The sequence below is a fragment of the Cherax quadricarinatus genome, unplaced genomic scaffold, assembly GCF_038502225.1.
Source record: "Cherax quadricarinatus isolate ZL_2023a unplaced genomic scaffold, ASM3850222v1 Contig5188, whole genome shotgun sequence".
NCBI classification, from domain to species: Eukaryota; Metazoa; Arthropoda; class Malacostraca; order Decapoda; family Parastacidae; genus Cherax; species Cherax quadricarinatus.
Genome location: NW_027200214.1, coordinates 361 through 21896, shown reverse-complemented (window position 1 = coordinate 21896; position 21536 = coordinate 361). Strand labels below are relative to the sequence as shown.

The 21536-nt window shown below is 39.9% G+C and overlaps 1 protein-coding gene across 1 annotated transcript; it reads left to right on the top strand.

The window, feature by feature from the left end:
• The first annotated feature begins 4120 nt into the window (after nt 1–4120).
• LOC138852218 (alpha-L-fucosidase-like) lies at nt 4121–21118 on the top strand. The gene is made up of 3 exons (XM_070081935.1): nt 4121–4265; nt 9954–10109; nt 20838–21118. The coding sequence occupies exons 1-3, from the start codon at nt 4154–4156 to the stop codon at nt 21101–21103; spliced, it is 534 nt and encodes a 177-aa protein (XP_069938036.1). The 5' UTR covers nt 4121–4153; the 3' UTR covers nt 21104–21118.
• Nucleotides 21119–21536: the final 418 nt, after the last annotated feature.

Sequence of the window (21536 nt, the reverse complement as noted above, 5' to 3'; positions counted from 1 at the left end):
CACACCCACCCACATCTACTCATGTATTTATCCAACCTATTTTTAAAGCTACACAACGTTCTGGCCTCTATAACGGTACTTGGGAGTTTGTTCCACTCATCCACAACTCTATTACCAAACCAGTACTTTCCTATATCCTTCCTGAATCTGAATTTTTCCAACTTAAAACCATTGCTGCGAGTCCTGTCTAGGCTAGATATTTTCAGCACACTATTTACATCCCCTTTATTTATTCCTGTCTTCCATTTATACACCTCAATCATATCCCCCCTAATTCTACGTCTTTCTAGAGAGTGCAGTTTCAGGGCCCTTAGTCTATCCTCATAGGGAAGGTTTCTGATACATGGGATCATCTTTGTCATCCTCCTTTGTACATTTTCCAGAGAATTTATATCCATTCTGTAATACGGTGACCAAAACTGTGCAGCATAATCTAAATGAGGCCTAACCAAGGATGTATAGAGTTGAAGAACAACCTGAGGACTCCTATTATTTATGCTTCTTGATATGAAGCCAAGGATTCTATTAGCTTTATTGCGAACACTTATGCACTGTTGTCTTGGTTTCAGATTACTGCTAACCAGAACTCCTAAATCTTTTTCGCAATCCGTAATATTAAGATCTACATTATTTAGTTTATATGTGGCATGGTTATTGTCCTGTCCAACATTTAGAACTTTGCATTTGTCTATATTAAACTGCATCTGCCACTTCTCCGACCACTGCATCAGTCTATTCAAATCTTCCTGGAGTGCTCGAATGTCCTCGTCAGAATGAATTCGACGGCCTATTTTGGTGTCATCGGCAAACTTGCCGATGTCGCTCTTTATGCCCTCATCTATGTCGTTTATGTAGATTGTGAACAGCAGGGGGCCCAACACTGACCCCTGTGGAACACCGCTCGTGACGCTTCCCCACTCTGATTTCTCCCCATTTATGCAAACTCTCTGCTGCCTATTTGTCAACCATGCCTCTATCCAGGAAAAAATTTCTCCTCCTATTCCATGTGCTTTAATTTTCCTCAATAGTCTCTGATGTGGGACCCTGTCAAAAGCCTTACTGAAGTCCATATACACAATATCATATTCATTACCATGATCTACCTCCTCAAATACCTTAGTGAAAAAAGTTAATAAATTCGTAAGGCAGGAACGCCCCTTTGTAAAACCATGCTGAGATTCGTTGATTAATTTATGCTTTTCAAGGTGGCTACGAACTGCCTCGGCAATTATTGATTCCATAAATTTTCCCACTATGGAGGTTAGGCTTATTGGTCTATAGTTCGAAGCTAAGGACCTGTCACCTGTTTTGAAAATAGGTATCACATTTGCCATTTTCCACTTATCTGGCACCATGCCAGTTTGTAGTGATATGTTGAAAAGATTAGCCAAAGGTGTGCTAAGCTCCTCTTTACATTCCTTTAGAACCCTTGCATACAGTTCATCAGGGCCTGGGGATTTGTTAGGTTTTAATTTATCTATTTGCCTAAGGACCATGTCACTTGTGACCCTAATAGTGCACAGTTTATTATCGTCCTGTTCTACATAATTTATCATTACTGGAATATCGCTGGTATCCTCCTGTGTAAAAACTGAGAGGAAGTATGTGTTAAAAATTCTACACATTTCCTTATCACTGTCAGTGAGCTGACCCGAGGAACTTTTGAGTGGGCCTATCTTGTCCCTGATCTTACTTCTGTATACCTGAAAGAATCCTTTTGGGTTAGTCTTCGATTCTCTTGCAACTTTAACCTCATAATCTCTTTTTGCTTTTCTAATTCCCTTTTTTATTTCTCTCTTTAACTGAATATATCGATTTCTTAATTGCCCCTCTCCTCTTTTGATTTGCCTATATATGCCTCTCTTTTGACCAATCAGATATTTTAATCTATTGTTCATCCATTTAGGATCATTTTTGTTTGATCTGATTTCCCTATTTGGAACATAATTTGACTGAGCAGCTAGAACTATGCCCTGGAAAGCATCATATCGGCAACCATCACCACCTACCTGACCCTTAGTCAGGTCATTCCAGTTCAGCCCACCTAAGTAATTTTTCAGTCCTATGAAATCAGCCAAGCGAAAGTCAGGGACGGAGACTTGATTGCCATTATTAGGGGAATTCCATGATATATTAAAACTGAGTGATTTGTGATCACTCTCCCCAAGCTCATCATTAACCTCAAGATTATTAATTAGTGTTTCCCTACTGGCAAGAACCAAGTCAAGGAGGTTATTTCCCCTAGTTGGCTCTGTCACAAACTGTTTTAAAAAACAATCCTGGATCGTATCAAGAAAGTCACCCGACTCTAAATTTCCTGTCAAATTGCTCCAGTCAATCTGTCTATAGTTGAAATCTCCCATTAGCACAACATTTTCGTATGTAGATGCCTTACGAATTTCGTCCCATAGAAGTTTACTGCACTCCCTATCAAGATTTGGGGCCCTGTAAATCACACCCAAAATTAGTTTTTCTCGGCCCTCGAGAAGCTGTAACCAAACAGATTCAGTGGCTGACGCTTCTAATTTAATATCTTGTCTAACACAACAATTTAAATTGTCTCTGACATACATCGCTACTCCACCACCTTTCCTGTTGACCCTGTCAGTGTGGAATAATTTATAGCCTTGTATGTGACATTCAGAGGGCATCTCTCTATCTTTCAGATTGAGCCAGGTCTCTGTTATAGCAATAATATCTATGTTTCCTGCACTTGCAATTAATCTTAGCTCATCTATCTTATTTCTAACACTCCTGCTATTAGTATAGTAAACCTTAAGGGAGCTAGTCCCTTGCTGCCCTCTGCTGTCCCCCTTTGTTTGCTGACCTGTTCTATTGTCTTTATTTATAACTTCATGCTGAATGCCTTTTATACATTTACTGTTTCCAACCCTAGTGTTGCAACCTGCTTGTTTCCCACACACACCCATACCTCTATCTTCCATCAGTTTAAAATCATAGGCATTTCACCAATGGCCTTCTCAATCGAGTCTGCAAGTGCTACCACCCCTGCCCCAGAGAGATGTACCCCATCCCTTGCATACATATCATGTTTGCCATAAAAGTTGTTCCAGTTGTCAATGAATGGGATTGCAAGTTCCTTGCAGTATCTGTCTAGCCAGCAATTTACACCAATTGCCCTAGACAACCATTCATTTCCTACTCCCCTTCTAGGCAAGATGCTACATATGATTGAATCTATAGCTGACCTGTTACTTATCTAGCAGCTCTTCTCTCCTACCCTTCCCAATATCATTTCCACCAGCACTGAGACAGATAATGGGCTTGTTCCCATTACCTGACATGATATTATCCAGCCTGTTGACAATGTCCCCAACACCAGCTCCAGGGAAGCACACTCTATCTCTCATCTTCTTATTCCTATTACAAAAAGCACGGTCAACATATCTTACCTGAGAGTCACCAACCACAAGAATGCGCTTACCTTCATTAGCAGGGGCAGTAGTACCCTTACCTTCACTGGCCACTGAAGTACATTCATCCTGGAGAACAGAGAAGCGATTTCCTACCTTCAGATCTACACTCTTAACTTTCCTTACTCTGATGCGCCTCCCATTACTGTGAACAACCCGCCACTTGTAGCAGGTGCTGGGCTGCACCTCACTGCTGGTAGCCGTTGCTACCTCCCCACCTACAGCCTCCTCACAGTGAGAGACAGACTGCACCTCACTGCTAGAAGCCTCATTCCCCACATCTCCAACCACCTCACACTCTCTCCCAGGCCCATTGAGGTGGACCTTCAGCCTCCTAATCTCCTCCTGGAGAAGTAAGACCTCCTCCTTCATATTATTACAGAACTTATTTTAACCAGGCCTTTTATTTTTGTATATAATGGAGTGAAGTAGGGGCGCGTAACAAGCTCCTGGGTGTAGTTGTCCTAGTACCTGGGTGTAGTTGTCGTAGTTCCTGGGTGTAGTGGTGGTAGTACCTTGCTGCAAGATTGGAGGTGGTGCCAGTGAGTGATGGAAGTGTTGCCAGTAATGGAGGTAGTGCCAGTAATGGAGGTGGTGCCAGTGAGTGATGGAAGTGTTGCCAGTAATGGAGGTAGTGCCAGTAATGGAGGTGGTGCCAGTAATGGAGGTGGTGCCAGTAATGGAGGTGGTGCCAGTAATGGAGGTGGTGCCAGTGAGTAATGGTCATTGGTACATATATAAAGATGATAGATGCCTCAGAAGCCGCAGTATCTGTCAGCAGAGCAAGCATGACTCGTCTCGTGTTCATTGTGGCCAGCCTGGCTCTACTTGGTATGTAGTCAAGATTTCTTTGTGCACTGCCTATGATCAGTGTGTGTTCTATTGCTAAACAGTTTGTGTACAGCCTTTGATCTGTGTGTTCTGTTGCTAAACAGTTTGTGTACTACCTGTGATCTGCGTTCTGTTGCTAAACAGTTTGTGTACAGCCTGTGATCTGTGTGTGTTCTGTTGCTAAACAGTTTGTGTACTGCCTGTGAGCTGTGTGTGTTCTGTTGCTAAACAGTTTGTGTACAGCCTGTGAGCTGTGTGTGTTCTGTTGCTAAACAGTTTGTGTACAGCCTGTGAGCTGTGTGTGTTCTGTTGCTAAACAGTTTGTGTACAGCCTGTGATCTGTGTGTTCTGTTGCTAAACAGTTTGTGTACTGATGGTGATGAGTATACTGTACTGGCCTGCCTCATGTTCATTATATACATATTCAATAACAACACTGTGACTAGCCGAGGGCTAAAACTCGGTGTTGATTTGGCCTGCCTCATGGTCAGCGAAAATTCCACGAAGCTCTAACCCACAGGACCACCCAATCCTACAAAGATCACGCACCCAGCAGAGCTAGGTGTTGTACTGTGATCCGAGGACATACGATGGTACTCACCTATTTGTGGTTGCAGGGGTCGAGTCATAGCTCCTGGCCCCGCCTCTTCGCTGATTGGTACTAGGTTCTCTCTCTCCCTGCCGCATGAGCTTTATCATACCTCGCCTTAAAACTATGTATGGTTCCCGCCTCCACTACGTCACTTTCTATGCTATTCCACGACCTGACTACTCTATGACTGAAGAAATACTTCCTAACATCCCTTTGATTCATCTGAGTCTTCAACTTCCAATTGTGACCTTTTGTGTCTGTGTCCCTTCTCTGGAACATCCCGTCCTTTTCTGTTATGCGCAGCATTTTATATGTCGTTATCATGTCTCCCCTGACCCTCCCGTCCTCCAGTGTCGTCAGGCCGATTTCCCTCAACCTTTCTTCGTAGGACAATCCCCGTAGCTCTGGGACTAGTCTTATTGCAAACCTTTGCACTTTCTCTAATTTCCTGACGTGCTTGACTAGGTGTGGGTTCCAAACTGGTGCTGCATACTCCAGTATGGACCTGACGTAAATGGTATACAGAGTCTTGAACGAATCCTTACTGAGGTATCGGAACGCTATCCGTGGTGTGGGTGCCGCAGAGCTAATTTCATTCTATTGACCGTTTTATGTATACTTGCTAGTCGCAGTGTTGTTAGTGATTAAATACCACTCATTCGTGGCTAGTACACCAAACTGCTAGTGGAGGCTAGTACACCAAACTGCTAGTGGAGGCTAGTACACCAAACTGCTAGTGGAGGCTAGTACACCAAACTGCTAGTGGAGGCTAGTACACCAAACTGCTAGTGGAGGCTAGTACACCAAACTGCTAGTGGAGGCTAGTACACCAAACTGCTAGTGGAGGCTAGTACACCAAACTGCTAGTGGAGGCTAGTACACCAAACTGCTAGTGGAGGCTAGTACACCAAACTGCTAGTGGAGGCTAGTACACCAAACTGCTAGTGGAGGCTAGTACACCAAACTGCTAGTGGAGGCTAGTACACCAAACTGCTAGTGGAGGCTAGTACACCAAACTGCTAGTGGAGGCTAGTACACCAAACTGCTAGTGGAGGCTAGTACACCAAACTGCTAGTGGAGGCTAGTACACCAAACTGCTAGTGGAGGCTAGTACACCAAACTGCTAGTGGAGGCTAGTACACCAAACTGCTAGTGGAGGCTAGTACACCAAACTGCTAGTGGAGGCTAGTACACCAAACTGCTAGTGGAGGCTAGTACACCAAACTGCTAGTGGAGGCTAGTACACCAAACTGCTAGTGGAGGCTAGTACACCAAACTGCTAGTGGAGGCTAGTACACCAAACTGCTAGTGGAGGCTAGTACACCAAACTGCTAGTGGAGGCTAGTACACCAAACTGCTAGTGGAGGCTAGTACACCAAACTGCTAGTGGAGGCTAGTACACCAAACTGCTAGTGGAGGCTAGTACACCAAACTGCTAGTGGAGGCTAGTACACCAAACTGCTAGTGGAGGCTAGTACACCAAACTGCTAGTGGAGGCTAGTACACCAAACTGCTAGTGGAGGCTAGTACACCAAACTGCTAGTGGAGGCTAGTACACCAAACTGCGAGTAGAACGAATAATCAGAAAAAGTTTTTCGTCATAAATCAGCAGAAATTAATCTGAACATATATAAATTTTGTTAAATAATATTAAATAAATTTAAACTGATCCATAATATATGTAGAGAGATATAGGTAAAAAAATAAGTTACATTAAGTTAGGTTAAGTTAGGTTTTAAAGTTACGTTTTGACTAAATATATTTTGTTTTCACAGCATTATCAGTGAGAAAATATATATATCAATTTGTATAAATTTTGAGGGGAATAGTCCTATTTTTCAAGGAGATCGGGTAATTAGGCCGAACTAATGAAGGCAGATGTTGTGGCAGTGAGTTATTTGGTAATGTCATCATCTTGCTTCACACAACACACAAACTTTTATTAATTTGTATAATAAACTACAACGTTTCTGTTTCATGAGTTTTGCGGAATTTTCTTAACCCGTCGTTCAAGTGTAGCTGAAGTGATGTCATGATGATAGCACTAGTAACTAACCGTCGTTCAAGTGTAGCTGAAGTGATGTCATGATGATAGCACTAGTAACTAACCGTCGTTCAAGTGTAGCTGAAGTGATGTCATGATGATAGCACTAGTAACTAACCGTCGTTCAAGTGTAGCTGAAGTGATGTCATGATGATAGCACTAGTAACTAACCGTCGTTCAAGTGTAGCTGAAGTGATGTCATGATGATAGCACTAGTAACTAACCGCCGTTCAAGTGTAGCTGAAGTGATGTCATGATAGCACTAGTAACTACCCGCCGTTCAAGTGTAGCTGAAGTGATGTCATGATAGCACTAGTAACTAACCGTCGTTCAAGTGTAGCTGAAGTGATGTCATGATAGCACTAGTAACTAACCGTCGTTCAAGTGTAGCTGAAGTGATGTCATGATAGCACTAGTAACTAACCGCCGTTCAAGTGTAGCTGAAGTGATGTCATGATAGCACTAGTAACTAACCGTCGTTCAAGTGTAGCTGAAGTGATGTCATGATAGCACTAGTAACTAACCGTCGTTCAAGTGTAGCTGAAGTGATGTCATGATAGCACTAGTAACTAACCGTCGTTCAAGTGTAGCTGAAGTGATGTCATGATAGCACTAGTAACTAACCGTCGTTCAAGTGTAGCTGAAGTGATGTCATGATAGCACTAGTAACTAACCGTCGTTCAAGTGTAGCTGAAGTGATGTCATGATAGCACTAGTAACTAACCGTCGTTCAAGTGTAGCTGAAGTGATGTCATGATAGCACTAGTAACTAACCGTCGTTCAAGTGTAGCTGAAGTGATGTCATGATGATAGCACTAGTAACTAACCGTCGTTCAAGTGTAGCTGAAGTGATGTCATGATAGCACTAGTAACTAACCGTCGTTCAAGTGTAGCTGAAGTGATGTCATGATGATAGCACTAGTAACTAACCGTCGTTCAAGTGTAGCTGAAGTGATGTCATAATGATAGCACTAGTAACTAACCGTCGTTCAAGTGTAGCTGAAGTGATGTCATGATAGCACTAGTAACTAACCGTCGTTCAAGTGTAGCTGAAGTGATGTCATGATGATAGCACTAGTAACTAACCGTCGTTCAAGTGTAGCTGAAGTGATATCATGATAGCACTAGTAACTAACCGTCGTTCAAGTGTAGCTGAAGTAATGTCATGATAGCACTAGTAACTAACCGTCGTTCAAGTGTAGCTGAAGTGATGTCATGATAGCACTAGTAACTAACCGCCGTTCAAGTGTAGCTGAAGTGATGTCATGATAGCACTAGTAACTAACCGCCGTTCAAGTGTAGCTGAAGTGATATCATGATAGCACTAGTAACTAACCGTCGTTCAAGTGTAGCTGAAGTGATGTCATGATAGCACTAGTAACTAACCGTCGTTCAAGTGTAGCTGAAGTAATGTCATGATAGCACTAGTAACTAACCGCCTTTCAAGTGTAGCTGAAGTGATGTCATGATAGCACTAGTAACTAACCGCCGTTCAAGTGTAGCTGAAGTGATGTCATGATGACAGCACTAGTAACTAACCGCCTTTCAAGTGTAGCTGAAGTGATGTCATGATAGCACTGGTAACTAACCGTCGTTCAAGTGTAGCTGAAGTGATGTCATGATAGCACTGGTAACTAACCGTCGTTCAAGTGTAGCTGAAGTGATGTCATGATGATAGCACTAGTAACTAACCGCCGTTCAAGTGTAGCTGAAGTGATGTCATGATAGCACTAGTAACTAACCGTCGTTCAAGTGTAGCTGAAGTGATGTCATGATAGCACTAGTAACTAACCGTCGTTCAAGTGTAGCTGAAGTGATGTCATGATAACACTAGTAACTAACCGTCGTTCAAGTGTAGCTGAAGTGATGTCATGATAGCACTAGTAACTAACCGTCGTTCAAGTGTAGCTGAAGTGATGTCATGATAGCACTAGTAACTAACCGTCGTGCAAGTGTAGCTGAAGTGATGTCATGATGATAGCACTAGTAACTAACCGTCGTTCAAGTGTAGCTGCAGTGATGTCATGATGATAGCACTAGTAATTAACCGTCGTGCAAGTGTAGCTGAAGTGATGTCATGATAGCACTAGTAACTAACCGTCGTTCAAGTGTAGCTGAAGTGATGTCATGATAGCACTAGTAACTAACCGTCGTTTAAGTGTAGCTGAAGTGATGTCATGATGATAGCACTAGTAACTAACCGTCGTTCAAGTGTAGCTGAAGTGATGTTATGATAGCACTAGTAACTAGCCGTCGTTCAAGTGTAGCTGAAGTGATGTCATGATAGCACTAGTAACTAACCGTCGAGCAAGTGTAGCTGAAGTGATGTCATAGCACTAGTAACTAACCGTCGTTCAAGTGTAGCTGAAGTGATGTCATGATAGCACTAGTAACTAACCGTCGAGCAAGTGTAGCTGAAGTGATGTCATGAGAGCACTAGTAACTAACCGTCGTTCAAGTGTAGCTGAAGTGATGTCATGATAGCACTAGTAACTAACCGTTGTTCAAGTGTAGCTGAAGTGATGTCATGATAGCACTAGTAACTAACCGTCGTTCAAGTGTAGCTGAAGTGATGTCATGATGACAGCACTAGTAAATGTACCGTCGTGCAAGTGTAGCTGAAGTGATGTCATGATGACAGCACTAGTAAGTAACTAGTAACTAACTAGTAACTTCTGTGGAAAATTTCAGACTGATTCAAGGATCCGTTAGTTACTTACCTTCTTAGTTACCTTCTTAGTTACTTACCTTCTTAGTTACCTTCTTGGTTACTTACCTTCTTGGTTACTTACTTTCTTGGTTACTTCTTGGTTACTTAGCTTCTTGGTTACTTACCTTCTTGCGTACCTTCTTAGTTACTTACCTTCTTAGTTACCTTCTTAGTTGCTTACCTTCTTAATTACTTTCTTAGTTACCTTCTTCTATTCATGGCTGAATGGCTGACTTAATTTAGTGTATATTTTTGACACGCTTAGTCGTGAGAGATTAATGTCAGTAAATCCCACAGTGCTGTGTCGCTTCCTTTCAAACACTTGACAAGTGTCATTGACAGGGCTGGCTAACACACAATACCAACCAACTTGGGAGTCCCTGGACACGAGGCCGCTACCCACTTGGTACGACGGGGCCAAGATTGGTATCTTCATCCATTGGGGCGTATTTTCTGTGCCTTCCTTTGGTTCCGAGTGGTTCTGGGAGGACTGGCAAGGTAAGCTTATTATTGTATTTCTGAAGAGCAAGGCAGGGAATAAACTAGTACTGCACGATGTAATAATATCAGATTTGTTTCAGCCGGCAGATGGATCCTCAGTATCACATAACCACAGTTCCATTTACTTAACCCAGGCAAGAAGTGTATCTCAAAACTCTCAATAGGCCTAGGAGGTGCAACTCAAAATTCTCAACAGAGCCTTAGGCTACTACTTAACCCTCTCTGAGATCAAAGAATTCACCTAGCTCAAGAGTTTTGGATGTATCAACTCAGTAACCCAAATATTTATTTATTTATTTATTTATTTATTTATTTATAATTTGAGCACACTTACAGAGGTACAAAAAAAATACAGATAAGAGCAGCATGCCAAAGCCACTTATACTATGCATAGCATTACGGGCTGGCTTAAAATTAACTTAAGATTAACTAAGCAATGATGAAATCAGTGAAAAACATTAATGTAAACTGATTACTATAAAGCACAAGTGAGTATTACAAAGACAGGTCATATGGTTGTATGCATTGTTGTACATTCAGTAGAATGGAGTATTCTGTTAGGTAGTGTATTTAAAAAATAATAAAGTTAGATTGGGTTTTAGGTTTAACATTTATGTGATATAATTGTGAGAAACATTTAAGATATACAATTTATAAGGTTCAGTTATTCAGTATTTATTTGGTTTTGGGTGAGTAAGTGATCTTTGAGAAGAGACTTGAATTTATAAACAGGTAGTGTTTCTTTTATATTTACAGGTAATGAATTCCAGATTTTAGGGCCTTTTATGTGCATTGAGTTTTTGCATAGCGTGAGATGGACACGAGGAATATCAAAGAGTGATCTGTGCCTTGTGTTATGGTCATGTGTTCTGTTGAGGTTGGCAAGGAGATGTTTGAGGGGAGGGTTAATATCAGAGTTGAGTGTTCTATGTATGTAATAGGTGCAGTAATAAGTATGGATGTTTTGTATGGTGAGTAGGTTGAGTGTATTGAATATTGGTGGAGTGTGCTGCCTGTAGTGAGAATTTGTTATCATTCTAACTGCAGCCTTTTGTTGGGTAATTAGTGGTCTGAGATGGTTACTTGTTGTTGAGCCCCATGCACAAATTCCATAGGTGAGATAGGGGTAAATAAGAGAGTGATATAGGGCCAGGAGGGCTGACTGTGGAGCATAGTACCGTATCTTCGATAGTATGCCTACAGTCTTGGAAATTTTCTTAGAAATTTGTTGTATATGTGTATGAAATTTGAGTCTATTATCAAGGTGGATTCCTAAGAATTTTCCCTCTGTTAGCTTTGTGATAGGTGATCCGTTTATCATTATGTTAAGAGGGACATCTGTAGCTCTGTTACCAAACTGAATGAAGTAGGTTTTGTCAATGTTTAGTGTAAGTTTGTTAGTACTCATCCAGGTAGATATTTTCTGTAATTCGGTATTTACAGTATTGGCTAGCGTGACTGGGCTCGGGTGGGAGAAGACGTATGTTGTGTCATCAGCAAATAGTGTGGGTTTGAGTAATTGAGAAGCATTTGGTAGGTCATTTATGTATAGGAGAAAGAGAAGAGGGCCAAGGACACTTCCCTGTGGGACACCAACTGTAATTGGTTGTGCAGAAGAGTTTGCCCCATTTGCGTACACATATTGGCTTCTGTTGCTGAGGTATGACTTGAGGTAGTTGAGGGAGTGCCCTCTTATACCATAGTGTGACAATTTTACGTGGAGCAAGTCATGGTCAACTGTATCAAAAGCTTTACGTAAGTCAATGAAGATCCCCAGTGGGACTTCTTTTTTCTCTATTGCAGTGTATATATGTTCTAGCATGTGTATAATAGCATCATTAGTATTTTTATTAGGCCTGAATCCAAATTGGCAGGGGTTGAGTATGTTTTGGGAGATAAGGTAGGAGTAGATTCGTTTATGAATTAATTTTTCGAAGATTTTTGAGAGAGGGTGTAAGTTGGATATTGGCCTATAGTTATTCAACTCTGTTTGGTCTCCTCCTTTGTGGATCGGGGTGACCCTTGCTATTTTGAGTACTGTAGGGAAGGTGGAGGATTCAATGGATTTGTTAAAGAGTGTTGCAATGATTGGTGATAGCACTTGTGACACTTTTTTGTATATAAAGGGTGGTAAGGTATTTAAATCTCCTGCCTTGTTTTTTAGTGCGTTGATAATAAGGGAGACTTCGTATGGGTTAGTCGGAGCTAGGAACAGTGTGTTCGGGTAGTTGCCGGTGAGGTAGTCATTTGGTGGGGTATCTGAGCTTGGGATTTTATTGGCAAGGTTTTGTCCTATAGTGGAGAAGAAATCATTGAGTCTGTTTGCTGTTTCTGTTGGTGGGAGTTGGGGTTCATCTGATTTTGCTAATTTTATTTCGCTATTTCGTGATATCTTTTTTGTTCCCAGAATTTCTGATAGGGTTTTCCAGGTCTTTTTTATATCACCTCGTAAGTTGGATAATCTGTTCTCATAATACAATTTTTTTGCCCTTCTTATCAGGCTGGTTAGGATTGATGAGTAACGTTTTGTTTGGTCTCTGGTTATGTGACCCATTCTGTACTGTTTTTCATATTGGTGTTTTGTATTTATGGATTTGAGAATGCTGGGTGTTAGCCAGGGACTGTTCAGTCTCTTAGCTGTCATCTGCTTAGTTTTTTTAGGGCAGTGCTTGTTATAGAGGTATTGAGTCTTTTTTAGAAAATTATTAATACATTCGTCAATATCTGTATTGATTTCTAGCTCAGTGTGCCAGTCAATGTTTGCTACTGCTGTTGTGAAGTTATTAATGGCTGCCTCATTGTGAAGTCTGAAGGTGACTTTAGTAGTGTCTTGGGGTAATTTACCAAGAGTTGTTATGAGGAAAGTAGGGTAGTGGTCTGTGGTATTATCTGTAATTATGCCTGATTTTAAAGGGGATATGGTGTTGGTCCAGATGTGGTCAAGTAGGGAAACACTAGTCTCTGTAACTCTTGTAGGTTTTGTTACTGTTGGTAGCAACATACAGTTACTCATTGTGTTTGTGAATTCAGTAACGTGTGGGTTCTGGTCTTGCAGGAGATTTATATTGAAGTCACCTGAGAGTAGTAAGTGATCTTTGTTCATGCGTGCATCAGTTATCATACTTCCTAGGTTTTGACTAAATTGGCTAATGTTTGACTGTGGAACTCTGTAGATGTTTATCAATGTGAGAGGTTTTTGTAGGTATTTGGATTTGAATTTGGCTATTATATATTCCCCATGTTCATCTCTTGTGCAAGTATTAGTGATACATTCTAGTTGGTCTGAGTAGTATATGGCTGTGCCACCCCCTTGCTGGTCTGGCCTACAGTTATGTATGGCTGTGTAACCAGGAATGGCATAGACATCTGTACTATCAGGCTTTAGCCAGGTTTCAGTTAGTGTAATGATGGACATATTGGCATGTAAGGAATTTAGTAATGCTATGAGGTCATCGTAATGCTTGCTTAAAGATCTGATATTGTAGTTAAAGATAGTTATATTGTTGTTGGCACTGAGAAGTGCCTTTGATTGTTCTGCAGTGTAGTAATTACAGTAACTGTTTGATTCATTTAAGTCATTAAATAAGAGGTTGGTATCTGGATCAATGCTTGTAATCATAAGATTTGTAGTGAATCTATAGTTAGAATTAAGTATAAAACAAAGTAAATAGTCTTAAGCTAAAAAATAGCACCTGAATTATTTAACAAATGTAAAATAATGAGCTAAGGTAGTTTTTTTTTTTTTTTTTTTTTAAGCTAAAATAAAGGAGACAATATAAAAGGGACTAGTACAAATAAAGTGATGATCAAATAATGGAGCTTGGGAATATGATAGTAGGTAGTACTATAAAATAAATGAGCTTTGGAATATAATGGCAAAATTGTGAACTTGTTCTACTTTAGCACCTGAGAATAGCACCTTGATTATTTTAACAATTGTGAATGTATAAGCTAGGGTAGTTATATAAAGCTAAAATAAAGGAGAAAATATATAAGGGACTAAAATTAAGTAATGGTAGTTTAACACTGTATAAAGATGAATTAGATCTTCTGAAACATTTGGTTAACTTTATTGTGGAAACGTTTCGCCATGAAGTGGCTTCCTCAGGTTGGCAAAATGTTTTACTTAAAAAAACTCCTAAATATTGCAGAAGTTTCCACTTATCCATCTTACTCGTTTTCAAAACTATTTTCATCATACCGTGTAAAGACCCAGGAACTTGATATCAACATTTAAAAGATGCACAGATGATACACAAGTTTGATCAACACTCAATACCTGCCCACCACCTGTACATAACACACTAAAGACACAGGAGCAGTATGTCAACACCATGTTACTCAGGACTGTTTAAGACTTGCTCCTTTATTTTGGTGACTGGCTCTTTATCCAGGGAATCAGATACTTTTTTGCTTTGGATAAAATCTGATTATCTTCCGTTCCTATAGTGCTCCCCCCTCCCCCCGAGTTTAAAAATAATAAGCTGAAAATTCGCCTGGATAAGTATAGCAATGAGTGTGAGGTGGTTAGTGTTACTGAAGGGTAACAGGTTGCCAACAGTGAGGAGCAGATTGGCAGCTGTTACAAATGGGTGGAAGTTTGTAATAAATGAAGAAACATCAAAGTGAGGAAGGTTAAAAGAGAACAGTTGAAGGTAGGAAATTGCTTCTTTGTTCTCCAGGCCGAATGTACTTCATTGGTCATTAAGGTTAAAGGTACCACTAACTCCTCTGCTACTAAAGGTAAGAATATCCTTGTGGTCGTTAGTTTAATGTTTATTATGCACCCCATACCCATCCTGTGGGCGGTAGTCAAAAGATTACAGAGGTACATAATTGGTCCAGGGACTGGACTCCAAAGTTTTGATAGCTGAGCAAGTTACAGAGGTAATGAACTCACAATTTACAAAGGTAATGAACTCACAATTTACAAAGGTAATGAACTCACAATTTACAAAGGTAATGAACTCACAATTTACAAAGGTAATGAACTCACAATTTACAAAGGTAATGAACTCACAATTTACAAAGGTAATGAACTCACAATTTACAAAGGTAATGAACTCCAGGTAGGTCTAGTCACAATTATGACAAGTTACAAAGGTATTTACAGATTACAGAGGTACATAATGGGTCCAGGGACTGGGCCCCAAAGTTTTGATAGCTGAACTAGGTACAAATGTAATGAACTCACAAGTTACAAAGGTAATGAATCCTGTAAGAATGGTTACTTACGTTTATACACGGCTACAATCATGAACAAATTATAGTGTAATGAGCAATTCACACTTCCAACACACACACACACACACACACACACACACACACACACACACACACACACACACACTTTAGTTTAATATCTTTATTATGCACCCCATACCCATCCTGTGGGCAGTAGTCAAAAGATTACAAAGGTACATAATGGGTCCAGTGACTGGACCCCAAAGTTATGATAGCCGAACTAGTTACAAAGGTAATGAACTCCAGGTAGATATGGTCACAATCATGGCAAGTTACAGAGGTAATGAATCAGCCTCACTCCTATACATGGTTACAATCATGAACAAATTACAAAGTAATGAACCACTGATACGTCCACACCCGGTCACAATTGTAATGAGTTATAAATACAAATATTAAGTGGATCATACACCCACACTAGCGCGCGGTAATGTTAGCTAACTCTGTCGACAGGGCCATTGTTGAGTTGCTTAGGACTTTAAACTGACAGAAGATAGAGGTATGGGTGTGTGGAGGTAACACAGGTTGCAGCATGAGGGATGAAAGCAACACATATTACCAGGATACTTCAGGGATATATTTAAAAGACATTATTCTTCATATAGTTACTAATAAAGGCAATGCAACTGGTCAACAGAGACAACAGAGGAGTTGCTATACTAATAGAAGGAGTGCACAAAAATTAGATGAGCTAAGATTAATCGCATGCGTAGGAAACAGATATTATTGTTATAACAGAGACCTGGTTCAACCTGGCCACCAGGCCACAGTGCCCCGTAGCCTGGTGGCTAAAGTTCTCACTTCACACGGCGAGAGTCCGGGTTCGATTCCCATAGAGGGCAGAAACATTGGGCGTGTTTCCTTACACCTGTTGTCTATGTTCACCCATCAGTGTAAAATGGGTACCTGTGTGTTAGTCGACTGGTGTGGGTCGCATCCTGGGACAAAACTGACCTAATTTTCCCGAAATGCTCAGCATAAAAAGTGATTTTCTATGTAGCAGTATGTCATTGATGTCAGCTAGGACTGTATACCTTGTACATGTACTTGTAGAAATAGATATTATTATTGAGAAATGCCTTCTGAATGCACAAACAAGGCTATTAATTATTTCACGCCGATATAGTTAATAAAAACGGTGGTGGAGTGGCGATGTAGTCAGAGACAATTTAAATTGTTGCGTTAGACAAAATATAATAGAAGCATCGGACACAATCTGTTTAGCTACAGTTTCTGAAGAGACGTGAAAAACTAATCTTGGGTGTGATTTACAGGCCCCCAAAACTTGATAGGGAATGCAGTAAACTTCTGTTGGAGAAAACTCATGTTACCGAGAGATTTTAACTTTAGACACATTAATTGGAGTAATCTGACAGGAAATATTATGTCTACAACTTTCTTGATACGATCCAGGATTGCTTTTTAAGAGTCTGTGACAGAACCAACTGGAGGAAACAATCTGCTTGACTTGGTTCTTGCCAACAACGAATCACTAATTAATAATCTTGAGGTTAATGATGAGCTTGGGGAAAGTGATCACAAATCGATTTGGTTTAACATATCGTGGAATTACTTTGACTACAACCAAGTCTTTGTCCCTGACTTAAGCTTGGTCAGTTGCACAGGACTGAGAAATTACACGTGTCAGATAGGTGGTGATGGTTGCCAATAAGACATTTTTCAAACCATAGTTCAAGCTTCCCAGACTACTTGTGTTCCAAACAGGAAAAGTAGATAGAGCAAAAATGACTCTAAAATAAATAAACAATGGATTAAAGCATCTTATAGGTCAAAAGAGAAGCCTTTACAGGGGAATCAAAAGTGGTATTTAAGGTATAATTATATTCAATTAAAGAGTAATAAGAGAAGCGATTTGACAATTAACCCAAAAGCTTTTTTTTTCAGGTATACAGGAGAGAGATTAGGGACAAGATAGACTGACACAACAGCTGTTCGAGTCAGCTCACTGACAGTCATCAATAAATGTGCAGAAGCTTTAATTACTTCCTGCTGTATAGTCCTTGTGGCTTAGCGCTTCTTTTTGATTATAATAATTTAATTACTTCCTCTCAGATTTATGTAGAAGACACTAGCCTGCTGCAGTGCTCCTTCCTGAGCGTGTGAGTTGGACATACCTAGCACGGGCCAGCAGCAGTGTTCCTTCATTATTATATTTTTAAATAGGTGTTTTGTCAGTTTTAAACTGTCATGGCTTAAAAGTTTAAAGCATGATAATTATACAAGTAACTTATGAGTGATAAATGTTGAAGTGTGCATATAAACATTTAAAAATATACTTAAAGTGTTATAGATAATGCAAAGATGACATTACAAAAACATCTGAAGATTCTTGACACAAACCCGTTACTTATATCAATGTTGTATATTTACTGTTGATCAGGAGAGGCTTTCTAAAGTTATTATGATACAACCACACTTGTCAGTCTATAAAATTAATCAGGAAGGATCAATATATACAAATATTAGCATAAACCTGACTATAGTTATGCTGTTAAAAAATCGTATGAGGCTTTGTTTAGTTAAATACGGCAGCTTGTGAGGGATAATAACTAAGGTAGTTACTTCAGGTTAATCTCCGAGTGATACACAACAGACAGATATAACTTGGTCACTATATAATGCCAGGAAGTTATTCCCGTATCCTGTAAGCTCAACCCCGTCTACTTCGATGTAAGAGAGAAAGGAATAGTACAGAGTGCGGTTATTGCACGAATTACATCTTTTTATAAATCTGGAAAATTAAAACATACTCTATCCAATATGAGTGCAAAGATTTTTTTGAGAAAAACACACAATTGGTACAAATTTGATGTTGATATAAAGATGCATTCTCGAGTTATTACATTAAAACCAATAATTTCAAGTTTGTCAACTGTGTTTAAAACTTAACAAGTTTGTGCCAACACAGTATAAATATATAACAATTATTCTTGTTATATATCAACTTATAAAGATTCATAACAAAGAGTATCATGAAGAAATAAAATAATTACATTAGCACATTAGTATGTGAGAAATAAATCGACTTTCTTATCTATTCTAATGGTTATAATTATAACCATAATTTTTTAAAGGGATGGAGGGGTAAGCCAGTGGAAGGTCTCGGTCAGATGAACAAAAGCTCTAACTGTGGATCATCATATGACTAAGACTCGCGTCAGGAAACACCTGTCTTGTTTCCTAACGAACCTTGCATAACCTTACCTAATTTAACCTAACCTTACCTAACCTAACCTAACCTAACCTAACCTAACCTAACCTAACCTAACTTTACCTTGCCTTACATACCCTTACCTAACCTAACATAACTTAACCTTACCTAACCTTTCCTAACATAACCTAACCTAACTTTACCTTGCCTTACCCAACCTTGCCTTGCCTTACCTAACCTAACCTAAACTTGCCTTACCCAACCTTGCCTTACCTAACCTTGCCTTACCTAACCTAACCTAAACTTGCCTTACCCAACCTTGCCTTACCCAACCTTGCCTTACCTAACCTTGCCTTACCTAACCTAACCTAAACTTGCCTTACCCAACCTTGCCTTACCCAACCTTGCCTTACCCAACCTTGCCTTACCTAACCTTGCCTTACCTAACCTAACCTAAACTTGCCTTACCCAACCTTGCCTTACCCAACCTTGCCTTACCTAACCTTGCCTTACCTAACCTAACCTAAACTTGCCTTACCCAACTTTGCCTTACCTAACCTAACCTTACCCTACCTAACCTAACCTAACTTTCTTCTAAGTAGGATAGACCAGCTTTAAAAATATAAACTATTATGAGAGTCTCTAGTCATGGAAACCAAACTCGGGATTGTATATGAAGCCCAGATAAACTTGTGCCAGCCACTCTCGACCTGTCACTAACAATGGTAATTGTTTAAGCTGGTCGAATTAGGCATTTTGAAGGTATGAGCCAAAACGCAAAATCTTGAGGCGTTCCATATTTTTTTTTTTTGCCAGATTAACCAGGCTGTGATGGATATGTGTGGCATTGGGCCTCCAGCAGCAACAGCCTGGTGGACCAGGCAAGCACCAGACGAGCCTGGCCCATGGCCGGGCTCAGAGTGCAGAAACTCTTCAAGCTGTACCTGAGAATAAGTGTTTCCTGACGCGGGTCTTAGATGACAACCCGCCTTTAGAGCTTTTGGTCATCTTACCGAGTCCTTCCGCTGGCTTACCGGTCCACCCTTTTAAAAATTATGGTCATTTATAACCATTTAGTTATAAATTTTATGAATATTTGGTTATCGTCGCAAAATTTCAAGTTTGATAATATATTAAAGTTGTTAAACTGGCTGTTACTCAACAATGTTAAAATATATTTAACTGAACTGCACCAGTGTTTATACAGTGAAAATTATCAGTATTTTTTTCCAGTAGTTGTAGGGAAAGTAATATTTGCAAAATACAATTTTTATATAAAGTCTATTAATGCTGAAGACGATCAGAAAAACAATCTTCAGTTAATACTGTGGGATTCATCAGTCTTTAAAGATGAACACAGTTGAACACAGTTGAACAAGTTTGGTAAAGTGGCACCTATACACTCCAGTAATAAGTTTTATATTCTTACAAGTTATATAAACCAGTGACTAAAAGTTGAAGCCGATCGGAAGAGGCTTTCTAAAGTTATCACTAGGAAAGAAAATTTGTGAATGATGTATATATCACTGACGGAAGAGCTCCCATGTATGTCAATACTTGCATGAACCTTCCCTTAATTACAGTACATCAGCGATGAAAAGTTGAAGACCGGATGATGCATTCTTTAGGTATAAACGAGAACACAGGTCTGTCTCACTGTATATACTGAGAATTTGCTTTAATCCCTATTTTAGGGATTACGGTATTTTCTAACCTGGAGCGCCGATGGTTCCCGTGTAACCGAAGTCTTTAAACCCAATTAACCGGCTAATATATACAAAGGTTATCTAAACGGAGGTGTGTATCTATCTCTGTAAGTGAAGTGAAAGTTACATTGTTTCTATACTTGAGATTGTACTTAATATTACTGATTAATTTTGTTGCTGACAAACCTTCAGAGACGGATAATCTAACTAACCAGTTTTTCTTATAATAATAAGGTCGACAGAAGGAATCACATGAAAACAAGTTTAGTTTATTCCCACATCAATCACTGGATATTATCTCTAAGTTAACAGGTGGACGTGTTTTCTTTCAGATATCAGATGTTCATGTTATCACCTGAGATGTGTAACACCTGCTGTTGAGTATCCAGCTTCCCAGTTATCATACTTGTCCATGATAGGCTTAATTATCATTTCTAGTGTTGCTAGGATAATATACAGGTACAGAATGTGTTACTATCCTAGTTATTACTCTTTACTGCTTTTATTGTCACTGTTATTGTCAGTTATATGTCAAGTTTATCTATGTTTATTTGTAAAGAAGTCTTTCTTTTGTACATCTACCGATGATTTTCTTTCCTCAAGGTTCACAGTCTCAGAGTTACGTGGAATTCATGCAGAAGAATTATCGGCCAAATTTCACTTACCCGGACTTCGCACCGATGTTCACGGCTGAGTTCTACAATCCTGAGGAGTGGGCAAGTATTTTCGAGGCATCAGGGGCCCGCTACGTGGTACTGACCAGCAAGCACCATGAAGGCTTCACCAACTGGCCATCTCGTTACTCCTGGAACTGGAACAGCATGGACGTCGGACCCAAAAGAGACCTCTTGGGTGAGTTAACATTATAAATAAACAATATTATAAAGACTATTTCTCCAGCAAGGTTGTATTTGCCAGCTTACAGTGCCGGAGTTAAAATGAAGATCTCTGGAGACGGCTAAGTTTACAAGTTCTTTCGTCAGAGTCACAAACTGATCAAGTTAAGTTAGCATATCTCAACTATTTAGTTCGATAATTTGATTTCTAAACAGTTTAATTTTCAGATTGTGGTGTTGTCCTACCTCAGTTCTTCTCAATGTCAATTTCTATTTAGGTTATAAGATTTAAGATGGCCAACTATCCATGCTTATGGCATACCCAAAACAATGGACTATCCCTGCCTAAGGTATACTTCCACCTCCAAGTACAAGACTTAACAGGGAATTCCTGATCACCTTCCCCTTAAGGGAGGTTCCTTAACGCTGGTGGGGGGCTCTTGATCTAGGGAATTGGATCTGTGCA

Bases quoted from the DNA above. Each gene is read 5' to 3' on its own strand.
- LOC138852218 (XM_070081935.1), top strand. From the start codon at position 4,154: ATGGTCATTGGTACATATATAAAGATGATAGATGCCTCAGAAGCCGCA. The intron at 4,266-9,953 runs GTATGTAGTCAA...TGTCATTGACAG, and splicing joins GGCCAGCCTGGCTCTACTTG to GGCTGGCTAACACACAATAC. The intron at 10,110-20,837 runs GTAAGCTTATTA...TCTTTCCTCAAG, and splicing joins GTTCTGGGAGGACTGGCAAG to GTTCACAGTCTCAGAGTTAC.